At 44.9% G+C, this 24,643-nt stretch overlaps 1 protein-coding gene and 1 long non-coding RNA gene across 4 annotated transcripts in view; one reads left to right on the forward strand and one right to left on the reverse strand.

Annotated features, from left to right (window-relative positions):
• HPSE2 (heparanase 2 (inactive)) overlaps nucleotides 1–24,184 on the forward strand; it is a 629,145-nt gene extending 604,961 nt beyond the window's left edge. For 2 of the 3 annotated variants that reach the window (XM_072805743.1, XM_072805742.1), the window contains 2 exons: nucleotides 1,103–1,249; nucleotides 21,685–24,184. In XM_072805743.1, the coding sequence (XP_072661844.1) occupies nucleotides 1,103–1,249; nucleotides 21,685–21,850 (313 nt within the window). In that variant the 3' untranslated portion in view covers nucleotides 21,851–24,184. Of the gene's footprint in view, nucleotides 1–1,102; nucleotides 1,250–19,622; nucleotides 19,744–21,684 lie in introns of all 3 variants that reach the window. The other variant, XR_012020748.1, reaches the window with a different exon arrangement.
• Nucleotides 18–5,531, reverse strand: LOC140621027 (uncharacterized). Its single transcript, XR_012020751.1, has 2 exons — nucleotides 5,178–5,531; nucleotides 18–311 (listed from the first exon to the last, which is right to left on the reverse strand). It is a non-coding gene; the product is annotated as an uncharacterized lncRNA (long non-coding RNA).
• Nucleotides 24,185–24,643: the final 459 nt, after the last annotated feature.

Consider the following 24,643-nt stretch of genomic DNA (forward strand, 5'->3'; position numbering starts at 1 on the left):
AGACCAACAAATCTCCATGGCTTTCAATAAGAAAGTGTATTTCTCATTCATACTACTTGTCTGTCATGGCTCAGCTGTAGCTCTGCTCCACATCATCTTTGTTCCAGGACGCAAGTCAATAAAATAGCCTCTGTCAAGAACATTGTTGGTCTTCTGGCACAGGGAAAAGAGACATGGCAAAACATAGGCAGCCTCTTAAATCCATGCAAAGATTTTAACATGTCCATCCATGTTTCATTGGCCAAAGGCAATCATATGATCCTTAGGGTTCCACATCAGGGCAGAAAATCTTCCCACAGGGAGGAGCATCACTGGGAATGAACCAGAAGATTTGGTTAGGAATCATGCGATGTGCATTCCCCTTGACCTAATGTGTCCAACTTCCAGGACTTTATTAGAAATGATGATATGCAAAAAGTTTATATAATGGCATATGTAATTTGTGATGGCAAAAATTTGAAAAGATGTAAGTCCCCAAAGGTAGAGGATTAACTAAATAAATTATATTACATTTCTATAATGAGGAATTTAGCATTCTTCTGTAAGTAGAAGAAAATACAATAACTTAATAACATAGAAATATGTCTGAGATGGTCACGAACTGAAAAAACAATGTGGTCCCAATTAGATGAAAACTGAGAAATATATATGTATGTGTCAAACTACTCAGTAAATATTTGAATTAATATTGAATTAATAAACAAAAAATACTGGAAGGAAATTTACCAAAATTGTATCATATCGCAAGATACTTGGACTATGGGAGAATTTTCTTTTCCTTTTTTGTATTTCTCTGTATTTTTCCTTTTTATTCTCTGCAGTCTGCATGTTTTTTTCACACTCAGAAAAAGATATTTTGTTTTCTAAAATCATTGTAATACATTTAAACAAAAACAAAAAGAGTGTGGTGGGAAGTTGGTATCTTCTTTGCAAGAAACCACAGTAACAAGGCCTTCCTGTCTTTGAAGGTCAAGAGTGACCAAGAACCATAAAATCAGTGCCCTTTCCTGGGGCAGTCCTGTTTGGTGCAGTCTATAAATTATTTAGCAGCATCTAACTGACCACTTTATTTCCATTTTCCCCTTCTCTCTCTCCATCTCAGCCACAACTATGTTCGAGGGTCCATTACGCTTTTTATCATCAACTTGCACCGATCAAGAAAGAAAATCAAACTGGCTGGAACTCTCAGGGATAAGCTTGTGCACCAGTATCTGCTGCAGCCCTATGGACAGGAGGGCCTGAAGTCCAAGTAAGTGCAGACCTAGAAATGGCTTAAGAGCAAGTGCAGCAGGAGCTGGATGGGGGAGTTGGGGCGGGGGGAGGGGGGTAGGGAGCTAGAGCTGCCTCTTTCCTGCTGCTAATTCACTTGGGGGCTCAGTGGGATGGAGTCCATGGACTGCTGACTCCCTTTGGGACTCTGGTCAAGCCCTTCCTGGTCTTTAGGCTCAACTGTAAAGTCAAGTGGTAGATAAGGTATTTCTCAACAAGGGCATTTTTGGTATCTGGACAAGACAATTCATTATGAAGGATGATCTCATTTCAAGCTACTTATTTGCACCCTGGGTCCCTGCCCACTAAATGCCAATAGCACTCCCTAGTCATGTGACAAACAAAAACCCTGGTAGTTGAGAACCATGCCCCTTTCAGCTGTAATATTCTGTGATGCTGTATCTCCCTGTTTGTCAGCATCTATAAACCTCACGGGACTAAAAGGGAGGAGCACTGAGCAAAGGGTCAAAAGTTCAGAGGTCAAGCGTCTGTTCTGCCCCAAAATTTTATAACTTTGGACACATCATCTCTTGGATTTCAGTTTCCTTATCTGAACATTTATTAAAAGAGACATTATATTCTGGGGGCTCTGCAATTCCCTCAAACTCTATGAATATATGCTTCTGTAATGCTCCATATTTCCCTCAGTCTCTCCCAGAGACTATTGACAACACTGACATCTATCAAGAGAAAGCAGTTCTAGGCCACAGTGAGAAGAGCTTGGTCAAAGGCAAGGTCACCTCAGCTCCCCGAGTAAGGCCTCCCAGGAAGGGTATGGGATGCTGTACAAACTGGGAGCATTCCTAGTCCATTTTTAATGTTTACCAAGTTTAACAAAGCTGTAAACTTGGAGCAGGTGGCTTGCACTCCCACAGCTGCCCACAACTATTTGTGCTATAATTGTTCACTGTTTCACTGCAACCTTGGTGGCTTGCATTTGGCTTCCAACTGTATGTGCAATGGGAACAAAACACAATCTGGGAAGTCACTTACTGAGTTGCTTTAGCCCACCCGAGATCTGTGTTTTCAGTCTTGGTTCACATACTGGCTCTTTTCTCTGGCTATGTGTACATTGCATCTACTTGTCTTTCCTCTCAATCCTATCTGTATTGGGAGACTTTCTTGAGTATTTCATCCCCTCTCTTTCTTTTCCCCAGTATTCACAACTAGTGTGCTGAATTTTCAGCCTTCATTCTAGGAAAGAGAACCAGTTCTGGTCCCAGATTCACTAAATAATCACTTGACCTGGGCAGATCCTTGAATCCTGATCCTTTGGCTTCAGTGTTCTCATCTGCAAAATTCAAGAGTTGCTGTATATTTGGTAAGGTCCCTCTGGCTCTAAAATCCTCATCCTGGGTCTGATTTTCTGAGGATCATGGGTATGTTCCAGTTTCCCACTGCCATTCATTAATGACCTGAAAAGGCATTTCTGGCACAATCTGGTGTTAGCAGTGATTGTGATAGTTCAAGATCCTCTGGAGCCAAAGAGATTAGGAACTGAGCCTGCCCAACATTGGGAAGACCACATGTACCATGTGGAAGGAATGAGCCGAATACCTTAATTCCAACAAGCCACTTGCTGGCTCTGTGTCCTTGAGCAAGTTCTATAATCTCTACAAAACAGTCTCCATTTCTTCATCTCATAGGGAGAGGAGTAAAGAAGGTAATCTATGTAAAGTTCCTGACATATAGTCAGTGTGCAGTACATGTCCATTGCCTTCCTTTTCCGCAGCTCATGACTCCAGCTGGCTGGGGAAGAAGAGGGAAACAATTGCTCTCTTTCTAACACCTCTTAGATGTTCTTCCAAAGCAGAATCTTCTCCAACTTTTTAAGATAATGTGTTGCTAAGACATATGTTAAGATTATAATAAGAGGGCAGCCCAGGTGGCTTGGCAGTTTAGCGCCACCTTTAGCCCAGGGCCTGATCCTGGAGACCGGGGATCGAGTCCCACATCAGGCTCCCTGCATGGAGCCTCCTTTTACCTCTGCCTCTCTCTCTCTCTCTCTCTCATAAATAAATAAAATATTTTTTAAAAATATTATAATAAGAATGGGATAAATGCAAAACCAAAAACAAGAGGAGATGTAGTCAGAGGGTGACATCATTTTATGAGCTTTTCCCCCCACAACCAAGGCATACAGGCCTCCAGGCCTGTTTACTCCACTCTATGTCCTGCCTCCAGGATTATTCCCCTAATATTTGAACCTGGCCACATCTCAGTCCCTCTTGCCTGTACCTGTCCTTTAGAGTGACTAAAGCAACTCCCACTGGCTACTGATATGCTCTATGTCCCAATTATGCTGTCTTGCACTTCACCTTGTCCCCATCTCAGTGAGAAGCTGTGTTACGGCTTTGTTGAAAATGTGGGAGACAGACAGGGAAAATGAGAATTTCATTCCAGAGGGGTCCTGAAGAGGGATTTGGTAATGGCCACCGAGATCAAATAACAATGTCATGCAATTAAAAGAAGGGGGAGCTGGAATCACAAGCCCTGTGAATCCAGTTGCTGCCATTTACTCCTGTGGGCAAACCTCAGCTCCCTTACCTGTCAGATGGGGTTATCGTGAGAATCAAACTAGAGCATGTGGGTGAAATACAGCTTTTTACAAATGAAAATTTCATACACCCAAGTATATGCCTATGTATATAAGTAGAAATATAGACAGGCACATATGAGTTTACATATATCATATTAAAGAGAATTTTGGATTGGAAGTCAAGAGAACTGGATTCCAGCCCTAATCCTACCATTACTTCACTGCGGAGCTTCGGGCTCTTCATTTAATTCTCTAAGCCTGTTTCTGTCCTGTAAACTACTGCTAATTTGACACCTCTCCTACTAGACCTCAGTGGTCTGTGCCACCTTGGACTGTTAGCTGCTGGCAGGGGCTGTCACGTATATGTTCAGTGCCCCCCAGTGCTGTGCTCAGTAACTATTAATGAGTGCAAGAGCCCTCAGTGGTTCTGAGATGGGGGTCTCACAGGAAGGGTGTGGTTTTGGTGAAGCAGACTCTGCAGGAAAGGATGAAAGGAAATGCAAGGAAGTGATTTCAGCCTTTAGTGTCTCCTTCTCTGTTTTATAAGCCTCTGGGGCTAGATTCTGTGTTCTGTGTCTGCTAATTCCTTGCTGCAGCCTGGAGCCATATTAGCTCAGAAGAGGATGGAAAGCATTGGGAGCAGAGGAACCTGTAATTGCTCTTGTCTGGAGGAACCAGAAAGAGGATATAGAGCAAGTCAGTGTGCCATTCAAGCCACCAGTTAGACCAATTTGGCCTGGCGGTTCAGGAGTAAAGAGATGCCAGTAAACCTTTATGACTAGTTGAGAACATGGAGTAACTGATTCTCTCGGAGCTGCCAGCAGGACTGGGGATATTTGAAATCTTTGCAAAGGTATCTCCACGAGATCTCAGGGCTCAAGAATGTCAGGTATTGCACATGAAGCACCCTTAGGGCCACTAATCAGGCACAGTCTAGGGATCCAAGTCCACAGGTGAAGATTCCTGTTTCTCATTTCAGTGAGTGAACCAATCTTAAGACCTACCACTCAAGTCTCAACTCTTTATGCAAGAAATAGTTCTCATTCTTGCAATCAGACCAAAGGTGGGTGACCAATACCCTATAGGATAGGAGAAGGGAAGCTCAGAAAACTGCAGTATGTACACAAAAGGAGGGGGTTCTGTGTCTGGAATACATATTATGTAAGGCTGTCTGAAGGAAATAGGGAGATTTCATTCAGACAAGAAAAATAAGTCATGAGGACTTTCTTCAGATACTTCAGGAACTGAGAAGTGAAAGAAAACAGATTTAGCCTAGAATCCTCCAAAGTGACAGCAAACCAGGGAGCATAATCTAAAAGAGAAAGAATTCACCACAAAAAAAAGAGCTAATTTTCCTTCAAAGGCTTGCCTGGTCTGACTGAGGACAGGGTTTGTTGGGAGGTAGCCTGTTGCACAGAGTGAGCAGCCATGGCCAGCCCAGAGGGGCTCCAAGATTCCAACTCAGTGGGAGGGTGAGCTCAAAAGAGTTCTGCCTCCCATTGAATTCTAAAATGTGATTCTTCTTTTCCATTCTCATTCTCCCACTCCCACTTCACTTTTGGAGCCTGTTGTCTCCACGGTCACCAGCCAAGTAGCTTCTTCAGGCCACTAAAAGGCCACACAGAGAGGCTGTGCTGTAAGAGGAAGTGACCGTAACATTAGGCTAGTTTTTCTCCAGAAAATCTCCAGCTGCAAGTCCATCCTCTGTCCTGTTTCCTACATTCTCATCTTTCTGGGAGGAAGACTGATCATTTACACCCAAGACAATAATAGTTCCCATTCTGGATAAGTCAAAAAGAACCTTTGGAACATCTCTGTCATCCATGAAGAAAGGAATCTGCCCAATGCCTGATGTGATCACAAATCAGTGAACATTGTCCTCTAGGGAATCAGTTCTCCCCAAGACATAAATATCTCCAGTGTCTTTTGACAAACAGGGAAAGCAGCATGAAGTGAGGCCAAAGAAGTCAACTTACATCAAAATACAGGACTCAGATTTTTAGGGAAAAGTCAAACCAAGAGCAAGGGTTTGGTCACATCCCAGTGTCCTGCCCTATGTGTCTCATTCAATTCCATTTGAAAGGAAAACTATCCAAAAAAAGAAAAGAAGGAAAGAATTTTCACCACATTGACTGTTCTATTCTGACACCAGAACCTGAGGGAATCAGATGCTAAGAATCCTGGGGCAGAATGACATTTTGAAGTGATCTGCTCTATTCTCCCTACCCTTACTCATTTGCAGCAAAGCCATCTGGACTAGAAGATGCTCAAGGTTTAAGGCCTCTGGGGAAGGAGTGCCCACAACTTCAATCCTGTCCGAACACTTAATTTTATAAGAACACTGTGGCCCAATGTGGTTAGGACTTTATAGATAATAAAGAGCTTTAATAGCCATTATCTCATTTGACCCTCTAAATAGCACCATGAAGAAAGTAGAACAATCCCTGCCTCCCTCACACTTTAGAGTTGGGGAAACTGAATCTCAGAGAAGTAAATGACTTATTCAAGTCACCCAACTATTAAGTGATAGAAAGTATCTAGCACCCAATTTTCCTGGCCCCAAATCCAATGCACTTTCCTCAACACCGTGCTACCCCAACTGGCATTCATACAGTATAGATCACTGTACCCTATCACCATAGTGTCTGCTTTCATTTCATCATAGGCTTTTCACAGAATGAATGTGAAGAGCATCAGATTAGTCAGCAATGTTCTCTCCTCTAGGCTAACTCACTCTTGTTTCATTAACTTTTCTTCACAAGTCCTAATTTCAGATCCTTCTTAAAAGTTATTCTCTGAGCTTCTTCAAAGCTTCTTTTTCCCAGTCATATAGAATTTTAATAAAAGCTTTTGTTTTCTCAGCAAAAGTGGGGACTTCCTGTTTCCTCTATGCTTTTCTCAAACAAAAGGATTATTACTTTCCAGCAGTGACTATAAGCTGGTTTAATTTGAAGCCTCTAAAAATCAATTTTGACATAGTATATTCTAACCCCATACATATAGGCACTGCCAGCTAGTTCCCCTTCCCCTACTGGAGCACAAGCCCAGAGGCACATCTCTGAGGGAAAGATGCTGGCACATGAGCCTTCTCATGTCTTCATCCATCCATCACCTTTTATTGAGATCCTACTTTGTGCCAGACATGACTTGTTTCCCTTCAGCACTCTAATGTGCAGTGGCAACTAATGTAGCCAAAGTTTTAAATGAATTGTAGTCCCATAATTATAAAGAGCTCAGGAATCCCAAATACACAAGTTAGGGGAAAACATCTGAACCTGAAGTTCATTGTGAATACTTCATCTCAGAATGTCTCCTGATCCTTCAAATGCCAGCCCCACATCATCAATGGCCTTCAAAAGCTATCCAATGTGGGATATTAGGGGGGAGGGGGGAGGGAATTCTAAAGTCCTTATCCTCAAGTTGTTCATCTCTGTTATTAGAAACAAACAACTAACAGGAAGCAGCTTGTGGGTGGTGCATGAGAGAGGTGTGGAATATTTCTGCTTCAGGGCTAATCAGTTCCATACTAAATATTTGCATTTCATATCTGTATTAAGCCTCTCCTTCAGCTGCCATGATTAGCTGAACTTGAGGCTTCTATTAACCCAGAATCTTATTGACTATTCTGTGAAGAAATGAACATATTTTTTTTCTTTTCTGCATACTGCTTATTTTTTTCATCTCTCCGGGATATGGCTTTTGCTTTGATTTCACCCTCATTAAATCCTATATCAAAGAAAAACACTGGCATCTAACTGCATGCCTTTAGAAGGGTGTCATTTGATGTTAGCCAAACAGAATAGTTCTGAAAATACTCAAGTTAACTCCCAGGTGCTAAGACTTGAAAACTATCTTCGTGTCCCTGTTGGAACAGACCACATTATGATACTTCATCTCCAGATTCAGAGCTTGGTGAGTGTGAGGCTGAACTGGCCACCACCTGACCTACCACAGTCTCTCTCTAAAGATGACTAGAAGCACCACGTTTATTTTTGAACATGGACAAATCTGGGAAAAGAAGCTTGGGGAAAAGTCTTAACCCTAAGATTTCTATACCAAGACTTCTCACTTACACACTTACAAACAAAAACTGAAAACCTGCTTTCTAGAACCAAAGGGCCATTATTCCACTTACCTCAGCAGACTCAAGACAAGTAAGTGTGTAAGTTCTCCCCTGCTGATATTAGTTGGTACCTGGAGTTTTTTAACTCTGTTTGACCAGACATACTCCCTGCAGGTTTCCATTTTCTCTACTTGTCTGGGATCATTTAAATTAGTTTCTTCTTAAAATAAACCACTTTATGAAAGTTCTGAAGTTATTAAAAGGTGACTTTATAGAGGAAAAATTGGGGAGTACTCTTAGGGATCAAGAAGTTTCCTCTGTAACATCCCCGACAGAAAGCCGGCAGCTTCTGTTTGCTGAGACTACTCATGTCATGAGTCAGCCCACTCTGGGACTCAACAGCTCTGATTGTAGGAAAGATCCTCCTTGTATGTGGCCAAAGTGTGTTTTCTTCCATCTATCCCCTTGCTTTAGAAAAATTAAGCAGAGTAAATCTATGCCTTCTTCATAATAATTTTTCAGTGTCTCCCCGTAGAGTTGTAGTCTCCAAACTAAACAGTCAGTTCCTTCAACCATTCCTCAAATGGTCTGGTTTCCAGATTTCTCACTATTCCATTCATGTTGGACTCCATTGAACTATATAGAACCTTATCGCCTATGATTAACTGTTCAATTTTCTTACCTCAGACAGGCTTAGTTGTGGCGGCCTGAGGAGTAGGAAGTGTGAACATTTTGTTATTCCAACTACCTCACCAGCACAGAACAGGAATATTTTTAAATCTTTGCCAACTTCATAATGAAAAATAATACTTTCATCTTAATTTGTATTTTTTGAGTATTAGGGAGGTTGAAAATTTTTCATGCCTATTAGTATTGCTTTTAGGCATTTTCTATCTCTTCTGCTTATTTTTCAGTTGAGTTGTTATATTTTATTAATGATTTCTAAGTTTTTCTAACATGAGGCAATTTCAAAAAAAAAAAAAAAGAGGCAATTTCCCCTTTGCTACCTATCAGATGTGTTAAAATATTTTCCCCAGTATTTTTTTTTGCTGTTGTTACAACATTTCATTTTTAATGTATTATCTTGACATACAGAAGTATTTCCTTTTTATATAGTTAGATCTATATATCTTTTGCTTTGTGGTTCCTTCCATTCCACTTATATGTCTATGTATTTATATTCCTGATATCAGATAAATATGTATCTTTGTTTTATTCTAGTTTTTTTGTTTCATTTTTTATATTTATTTCTTTAATGCCTCTGGAATTTATTTTGATATTCTGTAGGAGGTAAGGACCATCAGTAGTGCTATTGGAGCTGAAGTGTGTGCAGAAGCTGTTCACCCACACAGGGCATCTGGTGCTGGTTTTTAAAAGTCAGAAAAAAAAGGGGCGCCTGGGTGGCTCAGTTGGTTAAGCATTTGCCTTCAGCTCAGATCATGATCTCGGGGTCCTGGGATGGATCCCTGCGTTGAGCTCCCTGCTCAGCCAGGAGTCTGCTTCTCCCTCTCTCTCTGCAGCTCCCCCTGCTCATGCTCGCTCTCGCTCTCTCTGTCAAATAAATAAAATCTTTTTTAATAAAGTAAAAAAAAAAAAAAAAAAAGGATCCTTTTCTTAAAAGTAGGCATTAGAATAGAGACCTCTTTTACCTGGAGGAAGAAGCCCTGCTGGGCAGATGCAACCACATTATCTGCAGCCCCTTTAAAAGGGCACTGAGCACCCCTCAGGAGGAAAGATAAGCCACTGATGCTGAAGCGCTGAGTGGGCAAGAAAGGTTCATGGGACAGGGGAGATTTGCAAGCTGGCCTCAAGGGAACAGGAAGGTAGTACTTAATCTAACCAGCAACATTGAAGCTAGTGTTCCAGTTCAGAAAGTCTGAAGTGGACACTGTGAAAGTAGAAATGTAAATATATATGAGTATGTATATTTGTAAAAATACTTACACACAAAGCTTTGAGTTGTCTATAGAAAAACTAAAGAGAAGTAAGGACATAGAGAAATGAGCCTTACAAATCTTCAGTTAATGTAAGCCTACTACTACTCATTGAAACCTAGAGGATTTGGATTCTTTTAACCCTTGTGCTCATTTCAGGGTATTCTGTGGTTCAAAAAGACATAGTAGCCATAACCAACATATACTGTGCGTTATCGGAGTAATTACATACATATCTGGAAACCACAGTGAAAATACTGGATGATATATTTAATCCCCTTCGGTTCCTCTTGCCTGGAAAGAGCTTGACCCACCTTCTGTCTGTAGGGAACTCTCTGTGCCACAGCTCAGAACCTCAGAGAAACCTAAATGCCTTTGAGAACTTGCCCTTCAAAAAGAAGCAGAAGTTTTCTCCTGAATGTTAAAGAAATGCAGTTTGTTATCTGTGCAAATGCTTCATCTGATTAGGTTCTTAATTCATCCTGGGCAGTGCTACACACTCGCCTCCCTGGTAGTAAGGAGCATGTTCATCTCACTAGTGGACACACTGGAGGGAGAAATGAAATGAAGCAGTTCTCTTGAAAAAGCAAAAATGCTTGCTTCAGACAATTCAAAAAAACTTGCCTTTGAGAAGCTCACATCTGGGGTGCCTGGGTGGATCAGTCATTTAAGCATCTGCCTTCAACTGAGGTCATGATCCTAGATCAAGCCCTGTGTTGGACTCCTCGCTGAGCGGGGAGCCTGCTTCTCCCTCTCCTCCCTGCCTGTGCTCTCTCGCGCGATCTCTATCACTGTCTCTCTCTCAAATAAATAAAATCTTAAAAAAAAAAAAAAGAAAAGTTCACATCTTACTATTAGGTTAAAAATAATGTGGCCTCTTGACATGGTACTCCAAAACAGTAAGAAAAGCTCTTTTTATTGGAAATAAATGAAGAATGTTATGGTTAGAAAGCTGTTTGAGTCCCTTCCACCCCCAGCTGCAAACATATTCCCACTCTCTCTTCTACCTCTGGTGCTCAACTGTGGCTGTGCTCTGAATCACCTGGGAGCTTTAAAAAAAAAAACAAAAAAAAACAAAAAAAAACATGCCCAAGCCACACCCCAGACCAATTAAACCAAAATCTCTGGCCTGGGACCCAGGCAACAGTATTTTTAAAGGTCCCCAGGTGATTCAAATATGTGGTCAAGGTTGCGAACCATTGTCGCTCCAGAAAACGCTGGAGCAACATCCCGGCTGATTTCCATCTTTGATTTCACCCAGATTCTAGTCTTCATTTAGGCTCGAAGCCATTTTGCCAAAGGTGTGAACATGCCATGAGCCCCCGGGAGTTCTCTATGACTAAGTGGAAGGATGTGTACGGCTCCCCATAGGTTTTATTGTTTGTTTTGTTTGAACTCCCATATTAGTAATGTACAGATCGCTGTGCAGATTAGAGGATTATAAAATGCTTTTATATTTTACAGTAACTTGACATCTTAAACCAAGATGTTTAGGAATTCAGGGTTTTCACTTTGCACTTGGGGTTGTTTTCTGAGAGTTTTTCATTTGTTCTCGGCTCCAGAATACATTTTCTTGCAGCTCACTCCCAGCAGCTGGAATCTCTCTGCACAGCTGTCCATCAAGGCTAGGGCCTCCCCTCCCCACCTTCACTCACCTGGGGACTCTCACTGCAGGCAGAGACTTCTATTCTGTTCCAGATAACCCAGATGAAACACTGGTGAATGAGCACTTTAGGCTAACACTCACATGTTTCTGAGCAGTTGACTCCAAAATGAGGGGCAAGGAAGCAGACTATGTAGGCAGTTCTGCTAGACTGAGAAGAAATGGCCCTTGTCTTCTCCTTTCTCCACATCCTCCAGAGGCTGTGGTTTGGGTGACAGACAAATGTAAGCCACAGGGAACTGAAAAATCTTAATCCAACTCATCCCTACGGCAGGGCCTGGGCCCTGAATCAGTAGATCTTTGGCTGCCAAGCACCAGGAAGCCCGAGATGACATGTGGCTTATTCCAGATGAGGGGCCTAGAGCACCAAACTGGGGGACCAGCTGCCCAACACCAATAATCACTTGGCAGACTACTTCTTCTCTGCTCACCTTTGCAGGAATGATTCTGAATCACCGCACACTATGCATTTTGACATCTGTGGGCTCTGGAACAGAGCCTGTGCCACCTGGGATGTCTTACTTTTTGCTTTTGAGGGTGCACCTGATACTATAGGGAGCATTTTATCAAAATCCCATAAAACCGAGATATTTATCCCTTTAACATATTTGAATAGGTATTCATGACTTTAGAATGATGGAACTAATTTTGGGTGTGGCTTATAGACTTTATCTCATACTTTTACATATGGAAAACCCATCTGTGCACATGTGCACACACATACACCTGCCCTCTTGCCTGACTCTCTTCATCTCACCTGTAGACTGCCCATAAAGGAGACACTTCTCATCCCCACACTTGCCTCTTCCAGCTCCACACAATTAGAACTGGGGGAACCTGGTGATATTTTAAGACAAGAAGACAAGACAGACCACAAGAGGGTAAATATAGGAAAGGGGAGTATAAGGAAGGAAGAGATGAATTCTAACTTGGCAACCTAGGAAGTCCTCAGGGCTGAGGGCCACTGAGCAGGAGCTGGAAGGATGAGTGATATACCTAGGAAATGCTGGACAGAAGGAGATTCCGGGCAGTGGGATGAGCTTACTAATGTTCAGAAGTACAAAAGTTCAAGGCTCATTTTGTTTGAAGGGAGTGGGTGATGGCAAATCATTTTACATGATTGGAATATAAGATGCTTTGTATGGGTGAGAGGAAAGGCCACAGAAATATACCAGAGCCAGAACACAGAAGACCTCAAAATCCAGGCTGAGAAAGTGTGATTTTCCTTGTCTCTCTCCTTGTGTAATGTGTTAATTATAGTGTATCTGACCACACATTTGCATGTTTCTGAGTTTCTGTCTTCACGGGTAAGGGCTCCGTCTGCTACAATTGAATTTGTACAACACAGAGAACAGTAGGGAGATGAGTAATGCCCCTTGTATACTCATGAATGCCGGAGATCATGGCACCGATTCTTTATAATGGGAAGGGAACAGAGTTAACCACATGTTAAAGCCTCTCCATGGTTTTTATAGCTGGTTCTTATTGTGTCCTGTGGTTTGAGTGTGATAGGCCTATGACATGGAGCTTTGAGATGGTCGCAGAATCAAATTTTCTTTCCAAACTGCCCCCAGATGATTTCCCCATCTGTTGGGAATTAACAATATCAGTATAAACCCAGGTTCCTTAGCTGGGCTCTCATCTTGTCTGCCAAATGTGCTAAGTTACTCTAAGCCATTAGAAGCACATGGTAAAATCCCAGTATGGAGTAGACATTATTACACAGCCTGGGATAGAACACAGATCAAGTCATGACCCCCAAACAGGAAAAGCCTAGATCTCTGACAACTTGTCTATAAAATCCCCCAGCTCTGTCCGCATAAAGGAGTCCTAGTGTTGGTTCAGTGATACAGAAGTTAGACCAAAACTCCTCATTGTTTCTTTTTTTTTTTTTAATTTTTAAAATTTATTTATGATAGAGAGAGAGAGAGAGAGAGAGGGGCAGAGACACAAGCAGGCTCCATGCAGGGAGCCCGACGTCGGATTCGATCCCGGGTCTCCAGATCGCGCCCTGGGCCAGAGGCAGGCGCTAAACCGCTGCGCCACCCAGGGATCCCCTCCTCATTGTTTCAACACACCCCTCAAAGAATAGGATGAAGGGCAAATGATCCTCTCAGCCTCAAAGGGTCTGAGTGGCCAGGAGCCTCACACACAATGTGGGGCTACTTGAGGGGTGAGGGGAACAGGAGATCCATTTGATCTCTCTGGTACAGTCTCCTCTCCTTAACAATAGGGGAAGGGGTTAGTGTCCAATCAGGAGAACTCCTAGAGAGGCTGACTTAGTGGAAGGCAACAAACATTAAGTAGGATTACTCTCCTAAGCAAGAAGGCACTGAACCACATGCTACTGAAAACGAGGAAATGAAAACAGTCGGGTGTAGCCGGCGAAATGACCCCAGCACACAGGTAAAGTAAAGCCGGCAGGACGGGTGCTAGAGGGAGCTGCAGATACCGGCCTCTCCTCCGCTGCCCCATGAGGCCTTGAAGGCCGCGGCCAGTGGGGCCTGGAGGGAGAGGGGACTTTCTGACAGTCTCTACCAGGTTCCAGGCGAGGCAAAGAGAGGGGGAAAGCTTCAGGGCGCACTGGGACGCCATCCTCCCCATGGCCCCTGAGGCAGGAGCACCCCCGGGAGGGGAGTGAGCATCCTGCAGCCCCTGCTCCAGCGGGGCTAGTGAGGCCGGCGACACTAGCTGCGGCGCCTCCGCGGCCCTCCGCGGCCCTCCGCGGCCCAGTGGCATCACTCGCGGCCCTTTCAAAGGAACTTCCCCTCTACGCCACCCAGATGCACGGCCTCCCCGGGAGCACGGGGACAGCAAGGCCCCTCTGTCCTCGAGCCCCCAGGCCCCAACCTGGCGCTGGCCCTGGCCCTGGCCCTGGCCCGGAGAAGGGCAGCCGCAGCCGCACAGCCCAGCGTCCTGACTCGGCCGCGAGGGGCCGCGAGGGGCCGCGAGGGGCCGCCGGCCCCGGGGAGCCTGTAAAGTGCACACAGGTGCGCGGCCGGCGCGGAGGCCCGGGGCTCCGGGGCGCACCTGCGCCCCCTCCCTGCACGCCGGCCGAACCGCTTCCTGAGTCTCGGCAACCTTCAGGCGGGCCCTCCGCCAAGGGGACCGCGACGCGCTCTCGGCTGGGATCCGAGCGACCCTGCGCTGCGCTCCTCGGGGAGGCCGCGCGCGGGCGGGGGCGGCGCTCCGGAGCCCTTGTGTGGAGCAAGAGCGCCCTCTAGTGGCGCAGGGGGCGCCTCCTGGCCCGAGAGGCCGCCTGGGAGCACAGGGAGCCGAGGCCGCGCCCCAGCACACGCGCCAGATTCCTATGCATTATCCTCCCTCTCCTCTGCCTCCCTTCTTCTTTCCCCTCCAACGGTTTAACGATCCAGGAACAAGGACCAGACAGACTGGTGACAGGGCCAGGCCGACATAGTTCATGCTGGAAGTCTACACTAAAACTCGGGTCTCTGGCCTTCCAGTCCAGGGTCTTTTCCTTCTAGGTTCATCTCCCTGCATACATCTATATCTATACATATACATATAATCAGTCCTTCTTTTCTTGATCACCTGCTATGTGAATTGGTATAGGGAGACTGCAGGAATGGACAAGACACACACATGGTCTTCCCGCCTGGGGGAGAGACTGACAAGCTGTCAGCAATGCCAGTGCCCTGTGAAGATGCCTCTAAAGGGCTGGAGACGTAGGTAAAAGGCTCTGGACAGTGTTCTAAGATCAGCAGGGCGCTACTGAACATTAGGTGGGCGAATATCGTGATCAGATTTCTAACTGTGCAGGATCACTCTGAGTTTGAGCAATGCCTCAAGCTAGTTGTTAGGCTTTGGACAACCCACCTAAAAAATGTTCAAGACAGAAGGAATCTTAGGTTTCAACTAGTCTATCTTATACATAGAGAGACCCAAGCTCTCAGAGAAGGCAAATCACTTCCTTGAAATAGCTGAGTCCCTTCACCTAAGTCCCTTCACCTCCCACTCAAGGTCCCAAATATGCCAGCCTGAAGCAGACACAGCTCCCACGAATGCTCCCTATAATACAAAGACTTCCCTAGCCTCTGCCCCCACAAAAGTTCACCCGGGGCCAGACCAGAGTCAAGCAAATTATCTTCAAGACTGACAAAAAAGCATGCTCACTAGACCTGCTACCCTGAGACCTCAGGGTAGTTGAGAGCTTGCTTCAGTATCCATGGCTAGCAACAACCAGGGTAAGACATGAAACCCAGAGACTGTAGACAGGTGTTGGGGGAAGGAGGGTGACCTTGGCAAGGGGCTCCCACAGAGACCTGGGGAGCAGGAGGCTTGACTCACACTGACACATTGAATTCCATTCCAAATAGCATGCAAAATAAAGAAAACAAGTTTAGGAATTGAAAAGTAACTCAGACTTTGTAAAAACAGATGGTGATAAAATGCAGTTGTCCTAATATTTGGATAATTTAAATGCCCTCAGCAGCTAGGGAATTAAGAGAAATAGTTCAACATAGGCTGGATCATTTAGCATTTGGTTTGAAAAGTCATGGGCAGTAAAGAGGTCCCAAAATATGATGGAAACATGATAAGGAATGGTTTTGAAATAAAGAAACATGATCGGGGTGAGTGCCATCTGGAATTGGAGAACACCATGAAATAGTAGAAAGAGAGGTCGGAAAGATTGAATTCGAGACCTAGCTTAGCACCTATTAGCTATGTGACCTTGCCCAGACCACTTAACCTCTCTGACTTCATCTCAATAGTAAAGTTACAATAATAATAATAATAATAATTGCCCCATGTACCTCATAGGGCTCTTTAGCAATCACAAGGGAGGCCAGATAGGACCATGATAAAGGACAGCATTGCAGATCTCACCCCTACCACTTATTGGCTTTGTGACTTAGGTGAGGCCCCTCTAAACTCTGAGGGGTCTCACCATAATATAGGGATGTTAACCCCTGTTTCAGCTGGTTGTTGGAAGAACTAAATGCAATAGTCAAATTAAATCATAGCTAAATGACTTTGTCTACAAAATAGTGTGTACCACTCGATTTTTATCATCAGTGTGACTGTTTTCAAACCTACAAATTATTTATAAAAATGAAATATTATTGTAATATTTAGCATGCTATGACTTCACTGGGTAACAGGATAAATATTTAAAGAAAAATATACACAGAAAAAATTGGATGGAGGTGGTAAAGCATGTGGTCCGTCTTTATAAGGGAGGGAGTTCATAGATAAGGATGTATGGGGACTCAGGGTCTCACCAAATTAACTCATTTTAACTTAGTTAAGAGATGGTCATATGGATCTTTTTTAAGGATGAAAAATACTGTCCATGATCAATGGCCTTGTGTCAGGTTGGGATAAGGTATTTGGTGAGTGACTGAGAATCAGTGATAATTCAGGTCTTATCTAACATCTCCAGAGCCACTGAGAGCAAGAGTAATTGGTAGGTTAATGAAATCTGTAAAGACAGCGAACCTCCAGGGAGCCAATCTCAAGCTGGAGAAACTCCCCCCTCCTCCCCACAGAAGATAAAAAGTAATGCAGAAGAGCACCAAAGTTCATTCACTCCAAAAATACTTCTTCCCTACTCTATACTGGGCACCTTGTTAGGCACCGAGGATTTAGGTTTGAAAGACATGATCCCCTTCCTCACCAAGCTCACAGCCCAGTGAGGGGGAGTGTAAGTCACTACAATTCAGTAGGTAGTTATAGAGAAGTTTAGGGTACAGGAGTGTCCAGAGTTGGGGCTTCTAGCCCAGCCCAGAGATTAGAAAAGGTTTCCCAGAGGGACAACACCTGAGCAGGTTCTGCAAGGACCCAATGTAGCTAGTCTGACAGGGGGTCTGACAGGGGAGGAGGGTGGTTGTATTCTAGGAGGAAGGAGCACCACAGAAGTGGAACCACAGGTTGTTCAATTTGGTCCTTCAGGGTAAGGGAGTCAGCCCTGCAAAAGAACTAGGGTTCTTTTTATTATTATTATTATTATTTTATTTTATGATAGTCACAGAGAGAGAGAGAGAGGCAGAGACATAGGCAGAGGGAGAAGCAGGCTCCATGCACCGGGAGCCCGACGTGGGATTCGATCCCGGGTCTCCAGGATCGCGCCCTGGGCCAAAGGCAGGCGCCAAACCGCTGCACCACCCAGGGATCCCACTAGGGTTCCTTTTTAACGTCGGCTAATGTCATGGCCTTGCCACATTATAGTGATTGTCCTTTTAAAATCTCTTGCTTGAGGGGCACCACAGGGGCTTAGTCAGTTAAGCGTCTGACTCTTGGTTTAAGCTCAGGTCATGGTCTCGGGGTCCTGAGATCCAGAGCCCTGCCCTGCATCAGGCTCCATGCTCAGCAGGGAGTCTGCTTGTCCCTCCACTCCTCTTTCTCTACCACCCTCCCTCTGTCTCTAAATAAATAAGTAAAACCTTAAACCTCTTGCTTGAGAAAAGCGCATGATGCCCCCCGCCAAAAAAATTCCATTAGGAATCTTTTAACAGTTTTCTATGAACTTGTGTCTTACTAATCCCAACAGTGTCTGCTGGTACTTACACTTGAAAAATATTTATTATACTTTTGAAGGAACTTGTGTACTTTATTCCCAACAGTATCTACTGACATTGTCATTTGAAAAATATTTATGTGCAAGACTTAGCTAGCTTTTCATTGTGAAACACTCTTTGTTCATGCATAATTGTTCATGTTCATGACCTTACAAGGACTGCCAACTCAGCTCATGCCCCACTCCCCACCCCCAGAAGTTGGTGAGCCAGTTAGCATTGGAGTAAAGGGTACTGGCAGGATCTGAGACTGGAGAGCTAGCCAGAGCTAGGCTTCATTGTCCCTGTGAAAGTAGAAGGCATGGGGAGATGCTGAAGGGTTTAAAGGAGTGACAGCAATTGATGCTCTGCTGGCAATGTGGCAAGCAGCAGGAGAAAGGCAAGGCAGGGGACAAAGAGATGGGTTACATGGCAAGCTCTGAACTAAAGAATGGAAAGAAAGGAGCAGATATGAAAAATATTAAAAGGTAGAATTGATTGGACTCAGTGACCCTGATGTAAGAATTGGGGGCAAAGTCCCAGATGACCAGCTTGCTGGCTTAGGTAATTGGGTAGATGGTGGTACCAACACAAAAAAGGCAGAGAAAAGGACAGGGTTTGAGAAGAAAATTTTGACTTTGGACATAGCGACTTTGTAGTTCCTATGGGACAGCCAAGTGGAGATATATTAGAAGAAGGACCTAGGCTAGGTTTGGGAAGTATTGACATGGATAATAAAGTCCTGGGTGTGGGTAATAGCACTCAGCCATGGTATAGAGTGTGGGAGAAGAGGTCCAAGGACAAAACACCAAGAACCTCACCATCTAAGAGGCAGGTAGAAGTGAATAATTCCCCTCAGGAGGCAACCACATGCAGAAATGAAGGAGAAGGAGAGTAGCGGCAAGAGAGACAGAAAGAGACAGAGGTACCATGGAGCCAAGGGAAGAGAGGATTTTAAGAAGAAGCCATGAAATTTGTCAGTCCCAAGAGCAGTCAAGTACAAGGACCAGGGATCCCTGGGTGGCGCAGCGGTTTGGCGCCTGCCTTTGGCCCAGGGCGCGATCCTGGAGACCCGGGATCGAATCCCACGTCGGGCTCCCGGTGCATGGAGCCTGCTTCTCCCTCTGCCTGTGTCTCTGCCTCTCTCTCTGTGACTATCATAAATAAATAAAAATTTAAAAAAAAATTTATAAAAAAAAAAAAAGTACAAGGACCAATAACTTTACTAGTAGCTATGGTGAAAAGAATTAATAACAAAATACCATCTCCTACTTATGGGGCTCATTATGCTGTCAGAGCACCGCATACTTTGTATTTCATGTGTCTGGCCCTACAGCCTATAGCAACTGTCCAGAGGAAAAAGCCCCTAGAATGGAGGTGACTGTCTAGCAAGTTAGTGACTGGGCTCCTGGAACTGGAGATCAGTCCAGAATCTCAACCATGCTCCCTGGTTCCACCCACACTTGGGTTAGTGTCTTACATAACCAACAAGGAAATCAGAATGGGCCCTGTTCCAGAATAATGATATAGACTTTCAAAGGCTTGCTTATCACACTTTCTTTTGCACTTCCCAGAATCCAGAGGTATCAATGCTGTGGGATCATGTGACTCCTAAAAGGCATTACCTAATTCCTTACAGGAAGGGCTTGCACCCAGTTCCATATGTAAGAGGGATCATTGAAGGTCTTCAAGTAGAGCAGTGATATCAACTGAGGAGTCATTGGAAAGATTTATTAATTTTATTGAACTTGTATTTGACGGTACGTATTGTCTGGTTGTTGGATATTCACACCACCTGAAACAAAATAATGACAGTACACTGTGAAGACCTGTTCTGGATTTTTTTTTGCAACTGGACCCCTTCTCCTCACCATACCTCCTACTCCAATGAGTAGTCTATCTTCACCAGAGAGAATCACTCAAATTTGGAGCAAAAGCTCCTTGCAGATTTGATGAGGTCAATACTTCATCAGATCTCAGTTCTCCTCCTTCTGTGCTTTTCCAGGGGCAGGTCTGGCTCTCCCTACAGGAGTCCTCTGCTCACTCTTTCATCCCTGAATCACACCAATAAGAAGAGGGCAGCTGCCCTTCTGGTCTGTCAGATCTGGACCAGGCCCAGACTTTTCCATGCGGGACCAGGCTTGGACCTGCCTCCCTGCCTTGCTTTCTGTTGGGAGCAATTCACAACATACTTATCTCTGGGAATTCACTGCTCTGCTGGGCATAGGTCTGAGTATCTCTCTCTAAACCTATCATTCATAGCACAGAAGTAATATGAAAAAAAGACCTCTGGGGGATCCCTGGGTGGCTCAGCGGTTTGGTGCCTGCCTTTGGCCCAGGGCGCGATCCTGGAGTCTGGGGATCGAGTCCCGTGTCGGTCTCCTGGCATGGAGCCTGCTTCTCCTTCCTCCTGTGTCTCTGCCTCTCTCTCTCTCTCTCTCATAAGTAAATAAATAAATATTTTTAAAAAGACCTCTGTATCAGTGTCTAACATTGCATTCTCTACATCTCTCTATGGCCCAGATAGTATCACTGCACTGTTATCACATTGGAGGTTGGGCAAGGCCCCAAAACAGTCACCACTATGCAATGTTGATTTTCTGAGGGTGACTCATAGCCTTAGTTCCAGCTGGTGGCCTGGCTCTGGCCTTTTCTTCTGACCCAAAAAACTGAGCTTCAATCTGGGTACATGACTGCACAAGTCATTCCGGGTCAGGAACAGCTGAGAAGTTCTCTGGACTCTGTACCACTGGCCAAGGATGAGTGATGAGCTACTTCCTTTCCTCCTAAGTGTACTCTGTATGTGGCCCTCTTCTCATGATTGAAGATGGCTGGTACACAGGAAGAATAAAAGCAAGCAGGATGGGTGAATTGGAATTTTAAAATGCCTGCTTTGTCGCCTACTCCATTGTGTTGCTAAAACAGAAACATCCATTAAATATTAGATATGAGGGGCACCTGGGTGGCTTAGTCAGTTGAGTGTCCAACCTTTGATCGTGATCTCAAGGTCATGAGATCGAGCCCCACTTAAGATTCTATCTCTCCCTCTCCCTCTGCCCTCTGTCCCTGCTCACATTCTCTCTCTCTAAAATAAATAGTTATGAAAACTCATTCTCAGAAAAAGGAGAGTCATTAAATGTCTGTCTCCTCCTTCAGAACAAGCCTAGACAAGTAACATGATGTTAATTCTCTCATCTCTCAACTAAATTAAAGAGATCAGTTAACTAGGAGACTTCTGAAATCATCTTAAGCCTATGCAACATTCCACCGGAAAAAAATTCTCTCTGTGTAAAGTCAAATTGAACTGCTATTATGATTTTAAAAAAATAGGTGTGATACACTTTTTAGCTTCTGCATCACAGACTTTTTGCTTGTCTAAATGACATGTCTCTGCAACTAGACAACCTGTGTTCAAATCCTGGCTCCCAGACCAACAAGCTGGATGACCTTGGACAAGCCACTTAGCCACCCTGGGTAAAATGGGATAATGGCATTTCTTTCTCGGAGCATTGCTGGAGTATTTTTAATACATTTTAAAAAGTAAAACACCGAGGTGAGAGCCTGGGCATACCAAGTGTCAGTACAGGATAGCCCGGGGAAGTTTCAGACTGACTGATACTGGGTGGCAGGCAATCAGGGGCTGCCCAGGCTCTGCTGTGATGGTGCAATAACAAGCTCCCTGCTGTTTTTCTTCACTGTAGGTCAGTGCAGCTGAACGGCCAGCCCCTAGTGATGGTGGATGATGGGACCCTCCCAGAACTGAAGCCCCGCCCCCTGCGGCCTGGCCGGACTTTGGTCATCCCTCCAGTCACCATGGGCTTTTATGTGGTCAAGAACGTCAACGCTTTGGCCTGCCGCTACCGATAAGCCACCCTCATACCCACAAGTTACCAGCTGGTCTGCTGGACCGCTTTCCACTCTCCCACCCTGATAGTATCCTGATTTTTCAGACATCTTCTTAGCAACAAATCAATCTCTGCTGCCCCATCCTGCTGGAATCAGCAGACTTGCTCTCCAAAGAGACTAATGCCATAGCATGAGCTTAGCCTAGGTAGGCCACATCCACCCCAAAGGAACATGTAGACATCACCCATCACTGTACCTATGTAAGGATGAAGGTACATGTATAGAGCTGTATGTATCCATGTATACACCATGTAAATGAGCTGATGGCACATGCCAAGGACAGATGAAACAGCTCTCCATGATCCGGGTCACACAGCTATACGACTGTGGACCATAGTGTGTGACTGCTGCCCTCAGCACAAAATGGGGAAGGAAACCACCAGGTGGGCCCTCAGGAGCCCAATCCTCCTCTGATTCCTCTCCTTGTCTGTTCCCTGCTGTTGCCCTGGGTTTCCCGTCACCTCTCTTCCTACAGGGGAGCAGGCAGGTGGGTCAGCGCCGGCCTGCTGGGTGAGCTGTTTCTGTCATTTCCTGGTTGATGCATGATTGTGTGCATCTGGGCTTCTGACAGTGGCATCCATCACTGACTATTCCTCTGGGAAGCGGGTGCTTCAAAAGTAAAATTGCAATCATGCTCCAGATTTTGTAAGAGGGTTCTATTCCTCTGTGCATCCAGATTCCCCTGGGGTTGGAATGGGAGTCAGGTAACAATATTCATGGAGTGGAGAACAATGTATTAGGCACCACAGAAAGCAATCATCATCCGTCATGTGGCTGAGAGGAAGGGAGCTTCAGCACAAAGAGAAAGCACACTGAACCAGCAAATGCACATGCACACGTGCACACACGCACGTGCACACACCCCCCAACTGAACAAGCAAATAATTAGACCTGTATCAAATCTGAAGGAATTTTAAGGGCATGTAGATCAAGCTCTTAATAGTTTGTCTGACCAAAACCATAAAAAAAAAAAGGTGTAAATCGAAAGTCATCACTGTAAGATACAAGGGAATCTAACCTTTCTGCCTCTTCCCAAGGAGTGGTGAGCCTGCCAGTGGCATTTCCTAGGCAGAAAGCTAATCCAGTCCTGAAAGATGACCAGGTCCCTGCTCCCCCAGACCAGCCCCCAGGCAACAGAACAAAGCTTTCAGTTCACCACCTGGGGAAGAGGGTATCTGGAAACTGAGGTCTGCTGGGGAACTGTGGAGTGGTGAGTGGGATCCCCCCCACCCCCGAACTGGGCAGGGGACATGGACTGATTTAAAGTTTATGATAAACCTTCCATATGATTTAAGAGGTAAGATGCAAATAAGCTGCCACTGAAACTACTCTTTCCTATGGGTTTGATTTTCTTTCTCAGGGTAAATGGCATGAATGACAGGGGCTAAGGACAGGGCCAGGTCTGAGGTGACACAAGGGAGGAAGTCCAGGAGACTCAGCATGGAGAACAGAGATGGGGGGTGATTGGGGGGAGGGAAGCAACAGGCCACTCTTTGCGTGAGGAAGAGTGGACTTGGGTTTTGTCAAGTGTGTCAGCAGGTCCAGGAGGATGAGCACACCGGAGGTGGGGGAACAAATACTGGGCTGGACCTGGTCAGTGGGCATGCTCAGCCCAGAAGAGGATGGAGAGAGGGGAGCAGACCCTGGCACTGTCAGGTGCAAGGTTATCCTAGGGGGCCTCCTCCTCAGGAAGCAGGCAGCTCCTGCTGAAGCCTCAGCTCTGGTGGGGAGCAAGGGAAGAGAAGCGCCAAGGCTGGGATAGAACAGCCCAAATGAGGACAGTCCAAGTAAGGAAGACAGAGGAAAGGAGAGACCAAGTAGTTGTCTCCCCAAAGTTTAAAAAATTTGTGCAGATAACAAAATCTCCTCTATATATGGGCACAGCTATAGGCTTCCAATGATAACATAAGAGCAGCGGTCCCAGTGGGTCTGGGCCTGGCCAGTTTGCTTTACATATATAGTAGCCCCATGAAGGAGTCCCTGGTTTTACCCCCACCTTCCGATGAGGTGTGGAGAGAGGTCGTAGCTGGCCCAGGGCCACCCAGGGCAGTGGGTTGCTGAGTGGAGAATAATCCAGTGCCTGTCCATTTAACCACCAAGCCCAGTGGTTGCCCACCTCACAGCCTCACTCCCTCACCTCGAATTCAATGCAGTCAAACCTCCAGAACTCCGTGCAAAGCACACTTTGTGTAAATAAGTGTTGATTCTTCACTAAGCTTCTAAGCCTGCAGAAGATAGGCAGTTTCTGCTTCTTTTTTCTTTCTCTGTGTATTAAATGCTCCCAAGAGGTTTAAATTTTGCTTTTTGGTTTTTTTTTTTTTTTTTTTTTTTTTTTTTAGTTAATAAAAAGGGAAGAGGGAATCATTGAAATTTATCTTTGGGGTCCTGAAATTCTAATTTTGTGACTGTCTCGTGGAAGTATTTGCGTTATTCAAAGGATACTGATAACATCATATTCTTTAGGGATTTCCCTATAGAGCACCTGTCCTGGCTTTTGCATTTGGGATGGGGGATAATTACTAAATCAGTAGGGCTCACTTCCTATAAGGGATTCCCCTATAATACTCCCCCAAAAGACAGCCTGTGGCAAAACTCAGCATCACAATGCATACCAGGGGAGCAGTTTGCAAGGCTGGGCCCTGGGACAAAAGAGTTCATCCACTAGCTTCCCAGATCAGATTTTTTCCTCCTAAAATAAGACACGACTGAGATCATCCAAGACTTTAGAGCCACTTTACTTGAAACTGAAGAATG

Source organism: Canis lupus, chromosome 29, assembly GCF_048164855.1.
Source record: "Canis lupus baileyi chromosome 29, mCanLup2.hap1, whole genome shotgun sequence".
Taxonomy (NCBI): domain Eukaryota; kingdom Metazoa; phylum Chordata; class Mammalia; order Carnivora; family Canidae; genus Canis; species Canis lupus.